General features: G+C 38.1%; 1 protein-coding gene and 1 long non-coding RNA gene across 4 annotated transcripts in view; both read right to left on the bottom strand.

Moving 5' to 3' along the window:
* LOC124860635 (proprotein convertase subtilisin/kexin type 5) overlaps positions 1-19,573 on the bottom strand; it is a 39,026-nt gene that overhangs the window by 6,682 nt on the left and 12,771 nt on the right. Inside the window, exons 7-11 of one of the 2 annotated variants that reach the window (XM_047354097.1) lie at positions 16,016-16,102; positions 15,728-15,926; positions 15,411-15,634; positions 15,087-15,329; positions 11,512-11,757 (exon numbers count right to left, since the gene is read on the bottom strand). In XM_047354097.1, coding sequence (XP_047210053.1) covers positions 11,512-11,757; positions 15,087-15,329; positions 15,411-15,634; positions 15,728-15,926; positions 16,016-16,102 — 999 coding nt within the window. The remainder of the gene's footprint in view (positions 1-11,511; positions 11,758-15,086; positions 15,330-15,410; positions 15,635-15,727; positions 15,927-16,015; positions 16,103-19,573) is intronic. The other variant, XM_047354105.1, reaches the window with a different exon arrangement.
* LOC124860660 lies at positions 169-10,556 on the bottom strand. 2 transcript variants are annotated; one of them, XR_007036410.1, is made up of 6 exons: positions 7,707-10,556; positions 6,964-7,143; positions 5,843-6,050; positions 5,285-5,456; positions 4,956-5,034; positions 169-2,879 (listed from the first exon to the last, which is right to left on the bottom strand). It is a non-coding gene; the product is annotated as an uncharacterized LOC124860660 (long non-coding RNA). The 2 variants fall into 2 exon arrangements; XR_007036411.1 differs by lacking the exon at positions 4,956-5,034 and having other exon boundaries at positions 7,707-10,552.

The following is a 19,573-nucleotide window of genomic DNA, read 5'->3' as shown; positions in this document are numbered from 1 at the left end:
CTTTCTCCCTCTTCCTCGCCGCCTCATTCCTCCATCCTAATGGCCCCACTGAGCAAACCCATTTCGTTTTAAATTAACTCATTGGAAAACATTTTCTTTTCTAAGCAATATTGTTGGACTTATGAAGAACCATTTTAGGCTGAAAATTAATTACAGGTAGGTCAATTAGAATATCAGCAAAAAAGGTAATTTATTTCAGCCATTTTATTAAAGAAGTGAAACAATTGAGTTATACAGATACATTATATACACAGGCAGGTATACTGAAAGCATTCATTCCTGGTTATTTTGATGATTATTGGCTTACAGCTAATGAAAACCAAAAATTTAGTTTCACAGAAAATTATAATCTATGTATGATACTGTACATGCACTGAGTACTTGGTCAGAGCTCCTTTTGCATGAATTACTGAATCAAAGCAGTATGGATGTGATGGAGGTGATCAGCCAGTCACTCTTCTACAAGTTTAAAGAGGCTCTGGTTGACTTCATTGCTGCATCTCACAACCTTCTGTTTACAATACTCCATATTATTTATAGGGATTAGGTCAGGCCAGTCTGCTGGCAAATCAAGCACAGTAATACCATGGCCTTTAAGCAGGTGTTGGTACTTTTGATATTGTGGGCAGGTGCCAAGTCCTGATCGAAAATTAAATCAATATCTCCATTACATTTATCAGCTTATCAGCAAGAGTGACATGCACAAACATTTCCTGCAAGACAGCTGTGCTGATGATGGACTTGACACTGTGAACCAACACTAGCAGATGTGTCCCCAAATCAATATTGACTGCGGACACTTCACACCGGACCTTAAACAATTTAGAGTCTGTGTATCCCTACTCTTTCTCCAGACTGGGACATAGATTTCTAAATGATATGTAAACTCAATTTCATTTTGAAAATAGTACTTTTAGAATCTTCCCCAAACTCTGTTTGGACTTTGCTGCACAAGTCTGTCAAGGCTGTGGTTCCCCCATTTCTGGTTCTTGTGAATGTCTTTTCTCTCCCATTTTGTCCTTCCACTTAATTTTCAATTTATGTGGTAAATGGCATGCAATTGTATAGTGCGTTATCAAGTCCCCAGAGACCACAAAGCACTACACTAGTCATCCACCCATTCACACACTGACAGTGATAGGCTACACTGTAGCCACAGCTGCCATGGACACTGACAGAAGTGAGGCTGCCATACAATCGGCACCTCCGAGCCCTCTGACCATCACTAGCAGGCAAGGTGGGTTGGGCGTCCCAAGGACAAGGACACAACAGCTGAGACAGATGAAGCAGGGGTTCAAACCAGCAACCCAACGGTTACAGGACGAACCACCACCACTGTCGCAACTGTCACTGTGGCCAGCCAGCTTCTTTAATAATCACTGTCTGCTGTCAAGTCAGCAGTCTTCCCTATTTCTGCATTCTTCTTTATTGTTCCTATGTAATGATGATGTCTTATCTCTGAGGTTTTGAATTTATAATAAGCAAGCATGTGTGGTAAAAAAAAAAAAAAAACTAAGTTGTTTTTCAAACTTAAGTTTCTACATCAGAACAAAACTGCAACTGAGCACCATACATACAGCAAAAGAGCATGTCATCTGTACTGAACACTAGAGCCACATTCACCCAATCACATACACGTCCACACACCAGGAAACAGATTGGTAGGCAACCTGAGGGTAAGTGCCTTGCCCAGTGGGCAGATGTGGCAGGAGGAAGCTGGAATCAAACCCACAGCTTTCAGATTACAAAACCACTACTCTTCCCACTTTGCCATTCTTAAGCCAAATACAGAAGCAGTGTGTAAAAATGAAACAGAGCCCTACACTCAGAAAAAAAAAGTACCTAATTGTACCTTTAAGGGTACAAAGGCTTGTCACTATTGTACCATCAACAGTGGGTACTTACTTGTACCCTTATAGACTGTACCTCGTAAGATTAGAATTGTACCTTTGGTGACAATCTTGTACCCTCTTACAAAAGTGAAAAAAAAAATTTACTTTTCATTGACTTTTACTGTATAAAACCACCCCAAACCACCGCACTCACACATTATCTCAGGTAATGTACAAAATGAAACTTTATCTTCTATTTTGACATTTCAAGTTTTCATTTCATTAGATACTTGCACACAATATCGAACTGTAACATACAAAATGTCATCAACAGAGTATGTGTCATTTGCCTGAAAGTCCATTTCATCTTCTGCTTTCAGTAAAGACCATTCTGCATCCACTTTTACTCTGTATGCATCAAAGTGGCGGTCAAACGACAGGGGATCAGCATTTTCCCACAAAGAATCCATATGGTGTCAATGTTGAAGATGTATTTTATTTGCCAAAATAGTGGCAGAGCCTCTGAATGCAGGACATCTATAATAAAAACATCTCTGATGGCATACTTAACACTGTCTATCGTTAATTCAGACACGTGTTGAAAAACTTTGTTTGTGAAATCCACATTACAAAGATTGTGATTAAATGACAGGGCTTTCTGCAGTTCAACAGGTAAAGATAAAAATGGAGTTGCCACACTTTTTCCAGGCAAACTTTCAAATTCACACAGACATGGGACGAGACATAGCGTCAATAGAGGAGATTTATTTTCCTGGTGACAGTTATTGGTAGAGGCCGGTCCCCATCCTCAACTATTCTTGCAATGTATCTTCGGAGGAACACTAGGGTGTTCTTCAGGTGTCTTGGGTATGCCAGGTTGAAGACAAAGTACGTGCAGAAGGCTGAGATGATCCCTTCATCAACTGCTTGGGTGTGACAAACCACAACGTCGTCTGCTTTCACAATGGTTGTAGCTCTCTTTGTAAAGGCCATTTTCCAGTCTTGGCTAGTCAAGTGAATTGTTGGGTATGGAGATGGAGAATCACACTATTTGAAAGCAAAACAGAAATAAGAAAAACATAGGAAATTAAGTTCAAAGTCTGTAATGCTGCATTATCTAACAATGTGAAATATTCTAGCTTCAAAATGCCATTAAACATCACTAAAACAGCAACGCCTCTCACCGTGGTGCTGAAAATGTGATTGCTATTAGGATTATTGGTTGATAAGAATTTGACCAAACAAACCCTCTTAAAGTTAGTTCTGCAAGAGAACCAAGCGGTAAGTGGAAGGGGACTTCTAACATTTTAGAATAACATGTGAATATTAAAGTCTGGGGAATTATCTTGGTTCTGTTAAATTTGCATTATATTATTAGATCAAATGCTTCTTTCATTTAATGTTAAGAGAAACATTGTCCTGTTTATGTGTTTTGATGTTCCTGCCTTGAACAACCTGTTGGTCAATATTGAGGTTTCAGGCAAAGAAGGTGAATATGCGATTCATGACCAAAGCATTAGCATTTATTGAAGAAATCTTTAAAGATTAAAATGTCTAGGATCCATAACATGACAGTTAAACGGATATTCATTAGAATGAACAAAAACGGTTTAAGAGTTTATTACATAATGCGCAGCATTAATATCAATAATTTTATATATACACACACACACACATATATATATATACACATACAGGGGTTGGACAATGAAACTGAAACACCTGCTTTTAGACCACAATAATTTATTAGTATAGTGTAGGGCCTTCTTTTGCGGCCAATACAGCATCAATTCGTCTTGGGAATGACATATACAAGTCCTGCACAGTGGTCAGAGGGATTTTAAGCCATTCTTCTTGCAGGATAGTGGCCAGGTCACTACGTGATACTGGTGGAGGAAAACGTTTCCTGACTCGCTCCTCCAAAACACCCCAACGTGGCTCAATAATATTTAGATCTGGTGACTGTGCAGGTCATGGGAGATGTTCAACTTCACTTTCATGTTCATCAAACCAATCTTTCACCAGTCTTGCTGTGTGTATTGGTGCATTGTCATCCTGATACACAGCACCACCTTCAGAATACAATGTTTGAACCATTGGATGCACATGGTCCTCAAGAATGGTTCAGTAGTCCTTGGTAGTGACGTGCCCATCTAGCACAAGTATTGGGCCAAGGGAATGCCATGATATGGCAGCCCAAAACATCACTGATCCACCCCCATGCTTCACTCTGGGCATGCAACAGTCTGGGTGGTACGCTTCTTTGGGGCTTCTCCACACCGTAACTCTCCCAGATGTGGGGAAAACAGTAAAGGTGGACTCAGAGAACAACACGTTTCACATTGTCCACAGACCAAGATTTGAGCTCCTTGCACCATTGAAACCGACGTTTGGCATTGGCATGAGTGACCAAAGGTTTGCCTATAGCAGCCCGGCCGTGTATATTGACCCTGTGGAGCTCCCGACGGACAGTTCTGGTGGAAACAGGAGAGTTAAGGTGCACATTTAATTCTGCTGTGATTTGGGCAGCCGTGGTTTTATGTTTTTTGGATACAATCCGGGTTAGCACCCGAACATCCCTTTCAGACAGCTTCCTCTTGCGTCCACAGTTCATCCTGTTGGATGTGGTTCGTCCTTCTTGGTGGTATGCTGACATTACCCTGGATACCGTGGCTCTTGATACATCACAAAGACTTGCTGTCTTGGTCACAGATGCGCCAGCAAGACGTGCACCAACAATTTGTCCTCTTTTGAACTCTGGTATGTCATCCATAATGTTGTGTGCATTTCAATATTTTGAGCAAAACTGTGCTCTTACCCTGCTAATTGAACCTTCACACTCTGCTCTTACTGGTGCAATGTGCAATCAAGCCAGAATGTTTTACATTAATACATAATGCAGGAGTATCACATGAATTACACTGCCTTACAGTGTGAAGTAGAATGCTGTGTAAATTAAATCAAAACGTAATCATACCAACCCAATGTAATTACAGCACCCATTCAGTTAATTTTGTTTTAATTCACAATTAATTTAAGTTAGACAATAGGAGTGCTTAAAACACTAAGTTTGCTGTATAAATTGGTTAGGTTGACCAACAGACATTTGCAAGTTAGACATACCTCTCCAAGCATGATAAAGAGATCAGTGTTCTCTCTGAAGATGTATGGGAGAAAAAAAGGGCTGCTCTTCTGTCAATATCTTTAAGACATAAGATATATTTGAGATTTAATCAGAATTTTATTGCTTCAAATTTGTCTAAAGTATTTTACATGTGTTTTGCAAAAAACTGAAAGTAGTAATTAGTGTTTCAATTACAATTAATCAATTTTGCCTATTTTGTCAGTATATACCTAAATCAACAATTAACACATAAAAGATAGAAAATTTAAAAGAAATTAGAAATTAAAGGCTAGAAAACACCCCAGCATGGACATCATATAATGTATACCTGGTACATCTTCAGTGAGAGCCTCCTTTCTTGCCTCCTGGTAGAGCTGGTACAGAGGAGACTTCCCTTGTGTCAGGTGAAGCACTTTAGGCATAATACGGGCGAAGCCTTCACTGAATTGTTGTTGCACGTTTTCCATTGCAGGATGAATACGCTGTACTTCATCACACAGCTGCAAAAGAACAAATATTGTGCAGTCTTAAGTATTTTGTTGAAAACAATTTGTCCAAATTTTGGTGAAATCTTGGTCTTTCAGGTACATTAAACTTTTCAGATTAAAATGAATATGTTTTGAAAAACATTTGTAAATCTAAAAAGCCACATGTCATAGGGAACTACAAGTAGGAGAAGAAGCAGTCGCAGACTGTCTTATTGCTAAATTCTTATTTACGATGTAAAAGACAGAAAGAAATATTGTGAATATAGATTTAGGATAAAGTCGGAAAGGAAAACACTTAATAAATCTAACCTTTTTATTACACATAGCACATCACATTTGTCAAGACTAACATACTCCACATCAGGGTAAGAACATCTATTTCATTTTAAGGCACTTACACCCCTTGATGTTCTTAAGAAATGGTACTTCTCAAGTGTTTCCGCCAAAGTCATGCCATCTGCAATCTCCTTTCGCTGCCATGAAAAGGTCTGCTGCATACGGTCTTTGACGATTTTTGTGTCTGGTTGCAGCTTCTGATACTGGCTGTGTAGGACCTTTACATGAAGCCTCAATGGAAAACGGATCCTCACAAAGGACTTTTGGAACCTAAACAATGAGGGCGAGAGGGAATAATGTCCACAAAAGCAAATCTGACTGAACTAAATATGCTGTATTTAGAGCTGTAAAATTTACAATGTGCATTCCCTTTGTACTCTTTAAAGATCTATCCACCAACGGATTTGACTGACCATAAAATATTAAAACACAACTAATAGATCTTATTGGCAAATCCTGTATGATTTGTTTAATTTAGAACAATTAATAGGAGTGCCAGGGTTTTCAAAGGTAATGTAAATACGGTGGGCGTCCCGGGTTTATAAGCAAACACCCGAAGATATTGGAATTCTGGTACTTTTATGAATCCATTTGGGATACTAAGAACATTAAAAATGTGTCATTGTGTAGTTGGGTGTATCTGGGCAGCAAGTAAATCAATTTACTATTTTCCTTTTTTTTTTTTTAAACTGTGCCTCTGACCTTGGAAACATTTCTCTGAGTTGTTCTTGCAGATTCAACAGGCTGCTTTGACCCCATAAACCCAAACTTCTTCTTACTGCGTCTTACTTCATCATTGTCAATCAGCGGTGCACGCTCAAATTTACATTTGCGCTTCAGAGACATGTGCCATGTATGCTGATTGAAAGACAGACATGCATGACCAAAAACGATTTATTGTGTACGCTGAGAATCTAAACAAAAGCTCATTGATAATGTTATTTCTGTCCAGATAAATGGGAAAGGCAATACGTATGCCTAAAACCTAGAATACTTGTAAAATCCCTAATTTGACAATTTACAATTAATCCCTAACAATAAATACATTGCTGTACAGTTTTCACTTACATTACCATTTCCCTCAATTTGGTGAGACTGTAAATCCAAGCAATGTGAATTTTTTAGTTAATTCACACTGTGTGGACAACTAGGAGGACAACTGAATTTGCATTCAAATATTTACCTGGAAGATGCTGAAGAAGTACTTTGCTGCCATTCTCCTGGAGGCACAAGTTCTAAAGTAATTGATATTGTTGACTCCTTTGCTTGGACAAAAACGGATTAAATTTCAGTTGATTCTTGAAAGATCCTTGAAAAGATCCTTGAAAGATCCAATCGACTGTATCACCATCCACATCATTATCTGAAAGTTTACAAAAGATAGACAGTCCTATTCAAATGCATAGCAAAAAGTCAGATTTTGGTTGGACTAACAATATTCTGGTCTTTTTTTTATAATATTGGCAAGATTTAACTTAGTCAAAAGAGCACGTATTCATCCACCAACACAACAAGAATTAACATAATTTTTCAGAAAACAGAAACAGCATAAAAATTCAATATTAATTTAGCTTGTAAAGAAATGCTTAAACTAACAAACACATACCATATCCCAAGGTTAGCTTATTAGCCTTTAGAGTACCGCGCCATTTTATTTTAAACCGAAGAAAAATGGCGCAATATGGCAATAGCAAATCAAGCGGCTAATCTGGAGGAGATAATGTTAGCTACTGACTTGCATGACTTAATACTACTGTAGTAGTGAAAAATAAATACATTTGGCGTAGCACGCCAAAGACACAACTCTAAAGTTGATTGAATATTAGCGCATTTACTAAAGTAGTAGCTATAAGCTAGCGCTAATGCTAGCATTGCAAACATTGTCTGGCAAATTTTAATGGGACATTATTTTAATTTACAGCTTACCTCTGAATCTCTGCGCTTCTGCTTCCGACACGTCAATGCCTTCTTCTTTAATTTTTCATAATAGGTCCTCGGTTGACAGATCGATAAACGCCATAGCTTGCCTACCTCCACAAACCAGTAAAAAAATCGATTTTGACAGTCTAGCTTGTCAAATTCAAAAGACAGCCAATCGGTGTTGGCTGTACATATTTGACAGATAATTCAACCAATCAAATTAAATTTGGGAAAAAAGCTCCGCCTCTAGGAGCATGTACTACTCATTTGCCAGTGTGACATATGAGCAAAATCACAGTATATGAAATAGAATAATGCAAACTGCATTTAAATATGTTAGATTTTTTTTTATCGCACAAATACACTTAACGGTATTTAATTTTTGCTAATACTCTACTATAGCCATTTGTTGTAAAATATATATTGAATCCGTTACCTTCAAATTACATTGTTTTATCATTTTTTCTTTCCTTGTTGTCCATCTTCTGAAAGTGTACCCTAAAATTATTAATAAAGAGTACAAATATGTACCATTTACTATTTTGGAACAAAAATGTATCTTTCAGACCATCAAAAAGTACAAATATGTGCCCTAAAGTCCAATTATTACCCCTATAGAGGTACATAAGTCCAGACTGTACCTCAGGGGACAGAAATGTACTCTTAATGTACCCTTTGAGTGTATGTAAAACATTCAAAAGTTAAATAAGCCAAGTTCTTAGAAGTAAATTGAGATTAAATCATCAGGGAGTTTGAGCATGTTGGTTCTAGGTTATATTTGCTCTGTAATAACATTATTGAGCTCTACAAATAGTGTGAGTTGGTTTGAAGTCAGCTGGAAGTTTTGACTTTGTGGTTTGGATCATTCAGGTGTCTCTGACCATGATAAAAATGAGAAAAAAATAATTTATGTATTTTTTATTTCTTCAGCCAATGATATCCGACCTAAAGGCCTCAGTTAATTTGCCTAATTTCAAATGATAACTCTACATTCAGAAAAAGTTTCAGCACCTTTGAATAAATTGCAAATATTCCTAGGAAGAAGACTTTTCTTCTCTACAAACACCTGAACAAACCACAAGACTTCAAATGAAAATTAAATACAGGACATCCTGGCAGCAAGGAAGCAGTGTTAGTGCCTAAGGTTTATATCTGGTTACATGGCATACAAGAAGGAAACACTTGTTTCTTGGTCATTAAATCAACAACAGAAGCTTAATTTAATTCATAATTTAAAACAATAGTAATCCTAACCACGGTATCAAGGCTGTAACAGAATGGCTGAGAAAGAATCAAGTCGCTCATTCCAGCAGTCTAAATCCACATCTTTATCTAATTTAAAACAATCTTTTTTACAAACATGATTTTCTTTCTCACCAGTTGACATTAAATCAGACAAAACCTTTCCCATTAAATCAGTCAGGATTGCCTACATTTTTTCTTGTGCCCTGTGGGTGTGCTCCAGGAGTAAGGAGTCCGGGGCCTTTTATTAGGGGCCATCCGGTCCTCTGTACAAGCGGAGCAGGAGTTCGGTTCGTATTGCCGGCATTAAGTTGGACCTGTTACCGTGCACGTTGGACTCTAGCAGAGCTGCCCTTTGTCACTGGTCCTGTTCATAACTTTGATGGACAAATATGTTTTGCAGATGACGTGGTCCTGTTGGCTCCCTCGAGCATGCACTGGGGCGGTTTGCAGCTGAGTGTGAAGTGGTGACGTGATTAGGATCAGCTCCTCCAAGTCCAAGGCCATGGTTCTTGGCTGGAAAAGGGTGGCTTCCCCTCTCTGGGTTGGAGGTGAGTTCCTGCCTCAAGCGGAGGAGTTCAAGTATCTCAGGTCTTGTTCACAGGTGAGGGGAGTGGGAGATCAACAGACAAATCAGTGCAGTCGCCACTGTAATGCTCAAGCTGTACCAGTCTGTCTAGGTTCCTACCCTCACCTATGGGCATGAACTTTGGATTATGATTGAAAGAATGAAAACCTTGCACCTACACACCTTTTCCCCTTCTCTGCTCTGCCTTCAAATTTTCCATGGCATTGAGATCAGGGCCTAGTGATGGCCACTCCAAAACAACTTTATTGACTTTATTGTCTTTAAACTACCTTGTAATTCATTTGGTGGCATGATTAGGGTCAATTTGTACACATGATTTAACTTCCTGGGTGATGTCTTGAGATGTTGGTAGAGTATTTACACATTCATTGTTCTTTAATTTTTTGTGATGTGCACAAGCCTCCTCCATCAAATCACCCGCACAGTATGATGCTGCCACCTTGGTACTCCACAGTTGGGATTGTATTTTCAGAGTTGTAAGCAACCCACTTTTTTCATTTATAATTAATATGGACAAACACTTCAATAATATTTTCATGAGATCATAGTGCATGTCTTCAGAAATAAAAAAAAAATGTCTCAGAGCATTTTACAAATAGTAATCTGGCTTTTTATGTTAATCTTGGAATAACAGCTCTCTTAATAACCTCTCTGAATAACATTTCAACACATATTGGTACCAGGCTTCTTTCACAGGGGGATGACACTCTCTTAGCAGCTTAGCCAGCTTCAGCCAGCATCTTCATAAGGTCTTTGTGTCTTGTTCAATGGTTTGTTTCCAGCATTGATATTCATATTTTCCATAAATCACGCTTATTTCTGAGGCAAAGAACCCGTCTCTACATTGGTAGAAAGTCTGAAGATCTCCATGGTGTTTATCCATTTATTCATCCATTGTCTATACGTGCTATTTCTTGCAAGGTGATTGGGGTATGGGAGGTTGGTGCTCATCTCCAGCGGTCAGTGTGCGGGAGAGGCAGAGTACATCCTGAACAGGTCGCCAGTCTACCACAGGGCACCACAGAGACACACAGGAAAAAAAAAACATTCACGCACACACTCATTCCTTAGGGCAACTTTGGAGACCAATTAAGCTAACAGTTATGTTCCTGGACTGTGAGAGGAAGCCAGAGTACCAAGAAAAAACCCACACATGCAGATGATACAAACTCCATGCAGAAGGAATTTAAACCCAGGACCTTCTTGGTGTAAGGCAACAGTACTAATGTACTATAATGGTAAGGATTTGAACAGATGAACTTGGCAACTTCAGGAATCGGGAAGTTTTTCCCAAGGATGAACCAAACTTGTGGAGTTCTGCACAATTCCCTTCATGCTATCTTGCCTTATTTTATTTTTCATTGATGTCAAAGAAGGAAGCAGTGTGTCTGAGGTATGGATTTGAAATCCATCCACATGGGTGCCTTCATTTAACACAAATGTTATGAATGTATCTATCCGAAGCTTACAAACTCATTACATAATCATCTGGCCTTTTGCGACATTGTTTAAAAGCATACTAATCTCAGTGTATGTAAAAGTAGTAAAAGTAGTAAACCCAAATTGAACTAAAACGAGAAAAGTTTGATTTGATGCTAGAACTGAGTGAGAAAAAAAGTTATGTGTAATATTAATACAGAGTATATAAATATCTGCCTTCAATTGTATGAGTCTAAATCTGTGTAATTTGCTCTAAAGGCCATGTAGGACTATTGTAAAAACAGAACAAAATGACAGTAAGAGATAATGTCTATGCTTACATTTATGTTTATTTTACATGGAAAAAGAATCACATTCCTTCTAGGTGTTTAACTATTATTTGTTAACGTACAGCTAAGGATAGGAGCTGTAAGGACCCAAGTTCAACATATTCAGCATCAGGTTAATTAGGTCAAAAAAGGAAATCTTCTCAAGTAATCAGTTTTATGTTATGTACATCACATTTCTGTGAGAATCTTAACATCAGTGGAAAACACTCACCATGAAGATATCTGGGCACGGCACAGGTCAGACACTCATCACCTCCAGGGCCCTGACATGAATAACAGTGCTGGTGGCAACCTATGCAGGTGAACTGGTCGTCGTGCAGGTACGTTCTCGTCGGGCAGGTCCCATCACCTGTGACGCCACACAGTAAAGTGTTGGGATCCAACACGAGTCCCCTCTCACACTGGGTGCACTGGTTTGGGTCTGGGCCACTGCAGCTCATGCAAGTCTGGTGGCACTCTGCAGATAATCAACCAAGTCAGAGTGCATGGGTCAAATATCATCACTTAGTAAAACGTTGAATGAATGAATAATATTTTTGGGGTTATGCTGTATAAACCACAAATACTAACGACAGTTATCCAGAGTTGTCACTGCTGTAAAGCCTACTCCTTAATCACATTAGGTAGCTTCTATATTTCAAGCGTTTTAATAAATTAGTTAAATTATGCAGATATAAAATATTCATTTTACATTTTTCATCTTATCGTAAATATCACAAACATTTTTATCCATTTATTATTTCAAATACATGCTAAAAAGAACATAGAATGACAGAAAAGTCTGGTATTTTATTTACTATCAACCCTAAAACCTAGACAGAGCATTCATTTACTTTTCAGTAAGTGATTTAAAGGTACAAATTTTAAGGTACAAATGCTTTCATACTCTCAACATAGAGTAGAATTGCCTAGTTTCTTTAACTTCAAATCATGCTGCTGTCAGGTTTGGTGCGGCGGAGGACCTCGGAACGGAGACGGACAGGAAGCATCGGTGGTGAGTAAATTATTGGATATATGCAACTCACTTTCAAAAGGTGATGGCAAAAACAGGCACGAACAGCAAGAACTGACTGAAAACAGGGTGACATGATCCGAAATGTTTCCGCGAAGAATGAACAGGATGAGGGTGTATATAAATGGCAAGACACAGGTGAAATAACAAAACAAAATAACACAGTGCAGGTGGGCCAAATTAAGCTGATTGCTTAACAGAGCCAGAGAGAACAAAATGTGACTGGAGCAAAACAGAAATTCAAGGATACAAACTAATCAGGAATACATAACGTACAGAACATGAACTAGAACACAAGAAACTAAAGCACAGTCAGAAAAATAATAAACAGAAACAAGATCAAAAACGTAAAATGAAAACAAGAATAACTAGAACCCAAACAAAAACCCAAACACCCTCAAATCATGACAGCTGCATTGGTTGATTTTCTAAAATGAGAAATTAAAGGCTTCTTTGTATCTGTGTTTTATTTTGTTTTCCTTTTGACTGTATATTAAATATTAAATATGCAATTTTGTTCTGGTTGTAAGGCAAATGTTTCTTTACTGATTTTTTGTAAGAATGTATGAAAACTACACCTTATTCAAGGGACCTGCATTTCTTGTTAAAGTTATATATTTCAGTATTCATATTTCTTATTTTTCCACCCCTCTACTGTTGTATTCTGCTGTTACTAATATCACTGCATATATGGTCCTATCACTTTCCCACAGATGGATACATAAATGATTGTTGCATTTTTATTCTATTCTATTCTATTGGAAGCCTAAAACTCCAAATCACTGTTTTGGAGGGCCTTTAGTTCCCCAAATGATTTAACTCGGCTGAAAGGATTTCCCAAAGATTTTCCTTATTAGGTCTCATAAAGCTGCCATGAGCTGTTTTTGCAAGCTGTTCACATCTTTCATTAGGCTCCAGTTTATTACTAATAAGTGCAAACATGCTGGGCAATGCCGACTGATTTATAAGCAGTATATTTCTGTAACCGTGTAAACAAGTTACAGGAGGAATCCATCTGAGTAGCCCTGTTTTTTCTTTGTACTAATACTTTGTGTCATATGATACAAGATAACTGGGAATACTGCAATCTATTCAGTATTTTTAGAACATGTTAAAAAGGTAAAACATAATCATTTTCATGGATGTATCAATGCTGCTTAATTATTTGAACTACTTTATATTTGAACGTATTTGAAGTAAAACTTTTAAATGCTGTTTAGTTGTATTATATAACTACATGACATAAAATTAAAGTATCTACAGCTGTTTTTCCCCATTTTAGATTTTTCACCCAGGTTAAAATTTGCAATGTTTCACTAAAGTATTCATACCTCCAGAACTTTTTACATTTTTCTTTTGAGGTTACAACCACAAACTTCAATTTATTTTAATAGATGTTTATCTAATAGAGCAACCCAAAGTATTGCATGATTGTAAAATGGAGGGAAAGTTATGCATAGTTCCAAATTTTACAAATCCAGTAGCCCCCCCTGAGTCAATATTTTTGTTCAACCACCTTTTGCTACAGTTATAGCTGCAACGTTTTAGGTATGTCTCTATCAGCTTTGTATATCTCCTGAAAATGTTGCCTCTTCTTTTTTGCAAAGCAACTCTAGCTCAGTCAGATAGGATGGAGAGCAAAAGTGAACTTCAAATTTTAAATCTTGCTTTAGATTCTCAATGAGATTTAAGCCTGAACCACTCAAACATGTGATTTTTTTAAACCTAAACTTTTCATTCTAGCTCTGACTGTACGCGTAGGATCATTGTCCTGCTGGAACCTCTGCCCTGGTTTCACATCTCTTGCAGACTCTAACTCTATTATTTTACTAATTTCCCCTGAATTTTGCTACATCCATCTTCCCGTCGACTCTTACTAGCTTCCCTGTCCAACGGAAGAAAATCTAGTGTTTCACAGTAGGAATGGTGTGATTTTCGGTTGTAGTTTTCCACCAAATAGCATTTTGCATGTAGGCCGACAAGTTTTATTTTGATCTTATCTGAACATAGCACCCTCTTTCACATGTTTGCCATGTGTCCTACATGGCTTATGGTACGCTTCAAACAGGACTTCTTATGACTTTCATTTAAAAAAAAAAAGCTCTCTTCTTCCATAAATGCCAGATTAGATGAGTAATGTCAACAGATTATCCCAAATGACCAGTGAATCTCTGTAGCTTCTCTGGAGCTATGATGGGCCTGCTGCTTGCCTGCTTCTCCAATTAAAGCTATTGTGCCCATGATTTATTTGCAGTTATGCCATACTCTTTCCATGTTTGGACAGTGCTCAATGGTATTTTTAAAGCTTGGGGTATTGTTTATAACCCTACCCTGCTCTAAACCTCTCCACAACATTATCCTTTACCTGTCTGCTGTGTCCCTTGAGTTTTCATAATGTCCGTTCTCAAATGTTTTCTTACAAACATCCGAGGACTTTTCAGAACACCTTGATTTGTACTGTGATTAAATTATACACGTGGACTTTGTTTACTAATTATGAAGCCAACTGGTTTCACTGCATTTTATTTAGGGGTAACATAGGGCTGATTATAAATGCATGACACTCTTTTCAGATTTTGTTCTGTGAAAAAGATTTAAAAAAGCATGTTTCTTTTTCCTTCCACTTCAGAATTATGCAATACTTTTTGTTGGTCAACAAATAAAATTTTAATAAGATTTATGGTTTCATGTAACAAAGTGTGAAATGGTTTAAAATGTATAAACCTAAACAACAAAGACAACAATGTGTGGGAAATTGAATTTTGGAAACTCACCCTGACACTCCATAGCTGCCGTGTCATAGTAGGTACCCGTGGGGCAGTCTTTGAGACATGAACCTTTATAGAGCCTGGGACTGAAGTTTGAGCAGGTCTCGCAGTCATCTGCCAGTGGTCCAGAACAGCTGACACAGGTAGGGTGGCACTGAGAACAGAGGCCTTCCTCCATGTCCTCGTAATAACCCATGGGACAACTAGCCTTGCACACACCGTTCAGCATCAAGTAGAGGAACGTACATTCTGTAACATGAAGATAAGGTGAAAATCTGAGCTGCACAGGATTGCACTTTACAAAAATGTGAAACCAATCTAATAACTCACTGAAACAGGTTCTGTCATCAGAGCACACATCACAGTGGGGAGGACAACGTCTGCAGGTACCATCATCTGCTGGATATGCCCCCAGTGAACAGTTCAGTCTGCATGTACCACTCTCTAGGTAGTGACCATCAGGGCAGGAGAGACAATGAGACTTGTTTTCATCACAAGTCAGACAGGAGCTATCACAGGCCTCACATGAGCCATCTGGAGTCTCAAAGGAATCCCTGAAAGTAAAGCAAGGAATACATCTGACAGTGAACTAAGAGGAAACAACAGCGTATTTGTTTTACTCTTGTTAAGTTTATTCTACTGCTTACTCTGGACAATTCGACCAACACCGGCCTTGGTGCAGTAAAAGTCTGCTGCTGCCTTTGGGGCAGCTGATGCAGTTATCACTGGTGTCCACGCAGTTCTCGCAGTTTGGTGAGCACTCTTCACACAGCCGGGTGGCAGGGTTTGCATAAGAGCCGGATGGACACTGTTCTACACAGGAACTCTCCAGGTCCAAGAGATATCCTTGAAAACACACAAACGCAAACATGCATTGGAAAAAAATTGGAACTGTGTTCCAATCTTCCGTGACTGATAACAATTCATATTTGCACCTTGGAAACAGGAGGAACAATCCAGCGCTTGTGGGCCAAAACAGGTCTTACAGGATGCATCGCATGAGTGACATCCACCAAATTTCCCTGAAAATTTAACACGAGTAAAAAAAGTGCTTCTTTTCCACCAGTAGAGGGTAGTATAACCTGTTAAAACTGTGGGTGTTTTCAGAGCAGTGTGGATGAAACCTGTAACACAATATTTAATGGAAATGTCTTTCAATGCTGAAGAATAAGAAATGCATCAAAGTCATGAATATTTGCAAGAAACGTTTTCCTGGAACAACTGACACCTAATAGTAGTACCCCTGGCTCTCATTTGTTTTTCTTTGTCTGTGTCTATATATTTGTATTTTGTTATTTGCGTTACTTCTCTCCCATTCAGAAAGATACATGTAACATTGTAACTCTGCCTGTGATATTTTCTGTATTTGTGTGCTATTTGCATAGATGTTGTCTGTGTGTTATCAATTCAATTCAATTCAAAGATACTTTATTGATCCCCGAGGGGAAATTAGAATTATTGTGTATTTATTAGTCCCTTTGTTCTCTGTAACATATATCTCAGTTAAATGAAAATATTTCATGATGTGCTGATCTGTGCATACCACAGTTAAATCAAAGTTAAGTTAAATTTTGTAATTTCCTTGCAAAAATCACCCCGGCTGGAGTGGGTTTTACAACTTAATTGCAGTCCTGCTTCACCAAAATTGATTCACTGGACATATGATGGCACACACCTTTTGGAGACCTTTTAAAAGGTCTTCCATTTGTGTTGAAGCAAAGATTTTGGAAAAGACAGAAGAACATTTCCACAGTATTCAGAGTCATAAAAAGCACAGTGTAAAGGTCTGGAGCAGACTTCCCGGAGGTGTCTAATTGGTGATAAAGGACCTCGGCCAGATAGGTAACCAGTGGAGTCTCACAAGAACCTTTGCAGAAAAGCAATTATCACTGTAGCCCGGGTCCAATCAGGCTTTTATGATGCACGCAGAAGCCATTACTCATGAAAAGGCACATGATGTCCTGCTGGCAGTAAAAGGGCTGCAAATTCATCTAAACTGATTGAACAAAGACCAAATTATCTGTGCCAACAGATGAATCTAATGGCATCTAAGCAACATCACAGCTAGGGCTGCAAATAACAATTATTTTGCTAATTGCTTAATCTGTTGACTATTTTTAAGATTAATCGATTAATAATTGGATAGCAAAAGGTGCTTAAAAGGGGATATTTTACAGAATTTGTACTAGTTAAAGCCAAAACTATGCCACTTGAGGAGTATTGGATGGAGCATATTTACAGACAAAAAAGGTTTTTCATCTTAAATGCAAAATGTATATATTTTTTGTATAGTTTTTGCTTAATTATTGCTCTGAGTGGGTAGTTCTTTCAGCAAATTATTATTAATGATTATTCGATCACTAAATTAGTTGATGATTATTTCAATAATCGATTAATCACGATAAATCCAATTGTTTTAGTCCTATTTACAGTTCCTTGTTCAATTACAAATTCTTCTTGAACATTTCATATTTTGTCATGTTTTAACTTCAAGCTGCAATATGTTTTTTCTGGTATTTTACATGATGGACCAACACAAAGTTATACATTATTGGGTAGTGGATAGAAAATGTAAGAAATAACAATCTGAAAAGTGTGGCTTACAGTGGATAAAATAGCTTCAGAAGTAATTTAATAAGTAAATAATGCAACTGTTTTATGAAGGCCTCAGAGGTTTGTTAGAGAACATTAGTAAAAAAACAGCATCAAGAAGACCAAGGAATTTATCACGTTTAAAGATGGGTTCGTTTATAAAACAATATCCCAAGCTATGAACACCTCACAGAGCATGGTTTATTCCTTCAGCCGGAAATGGAAAAATTATGGCACAGCTGTAAACCTGCCAAGACATGGTGTCCACCTAAACCAGGGAAGTCAAACTCCAGTCATCGAGGGCCAGAGTCAGGTGTGTTGGAGAAGAGAAAAGTTACAGGAGACAGACCCTCGAGGACTTTGACAACTGTGACCTAAATGAACAGAGCAGTATTATCAGAGAAGTGTAATATGACAAAATTAATAAATGAAGAGCGTAAATTGCCTAGCAGAAATATTCACAGTCCTAAAACGTTTTCACATACACGGTAAGTAATGTATCCTTCTCGATGGACATTTTTTGTCTGTCATCAAATAGCCTTAATTAGGATTTTAAAAAATACATTTATTCAGATTCTTTTATGCAGGGTAGAAACACTTGGCTGCGTGACAAGCACGCTTCATGAGTTAGATCATGAGGATAACTCTGTGTGACCAACAACAACAAAGCACAGTTTCCCTGTGCTCTTGACCCTGACACCAGAGGTAAAAGTACTGAAAGAGCCAAACATAGACAGAGATGTTTGGCCTCACCATGCCTACAGAGAAAAACCACCTCACTTAGGTACCCCTGAGCAGGGCACTTGATCCCTCCAAACTCTCGGGACAGTGTAGTGAATTCTAATGTCACCCTGAGGAGAAAGAAAATTATTTGTAACCTCAGATCAATCCAGGATATGTATAATGTTATCTATGTGATCTGTGTTCAGTATGGTGCCAATGTGCTCTCAGGCTGTTCCGTTACTTTGCTCGCTCTGCCTCACTTTGTTACCCAGAATCACATTTAGAACACCGGTATATAAAGTTATCCAACTCAAAAATGGCAAACGCTTGGTGTTATTGAAAATAAATAAAAAATAAAGGGCCTCTGTAAATTAAGACGTCATTTATAGTGTTGGTTCCGATCCAACAAATAACGGATACAGATTACAAATGACAACATGCAGGGATTTTGTTCGCGTTGGCATAATGGGGTTTTCTTTTGGACAACATCCTGTCTTGGATCCAACTTGTTGTCTCCAGGCACAGGCAAGACATCCGAATCTTCAACTGTATTAGACCGACCCTGACCGCTAAACTACTAATGACCATTTTAAGTTGTTTTTACAAATACATCAGCCATAACAATAGCTCTTATCTGTCTTAGCTGGACATGTGATGACATTCATGCAGCCCTTTAAAGATCAGTGTTGACACTTGTTGAAGAGTTAGTGCTTTTCTTGAAATAAACTGAAAAGGAGTTACCTGAACACAATCCGAAGGTTGATAACATTAGAAGGCTGCAAGGCTTAGACCTCAAGTTAGGAAGGGTTAAGAAGAGCAGAATGTAATGTTTAAAACAGGTTTTATTCCTGCTTATTTAAAAGATTGACCAGGTATCTGACACATTCTATAGGGAGGATTTCTAATTAAAGAAAAAAATGTTCGGTCACCAGTCTGGATGTTATTGATCAAACAAATACCGTACACAGATTGGATGAACAGGTATTCTCTGGTTGTTTTAGTTGCAATTTCAATTGTTATGGACACGGAGACGGAAACGAAAAGGAAAAGATAAGAATAAGAAAATAAGAGAAGATAAGAAAGAGAGAGGAGGGGCAAAAAGGAAAAAGGGAGAGATGGAGAAAAGAATGGAGGACAGAAAGAAGATAATACCCTAGGAGACTGCTTCTACAACTGCA

Source organism: Girardinichthys multiradiatus, chromosome 2 (genome assembly GCF_021462225.1).
Source record: "Girardinichthys multiradiatus isolate DD_20200921_A chromosome 2, DD_fGirMul_XY1, whole genome shotgun sequence".
NCBI lineage: Eukaryota > Metazoa > Chordata > Actinopteri > Cyprinodontiformes > Goodeidae > Girardinichthys > Girardinichthys multiradiatus.
The sequence above is the reverse complement of the archived record's forward strand: the minus strand, read 5'-3'. Positions and strand labels throughout refer to the sequence as shown.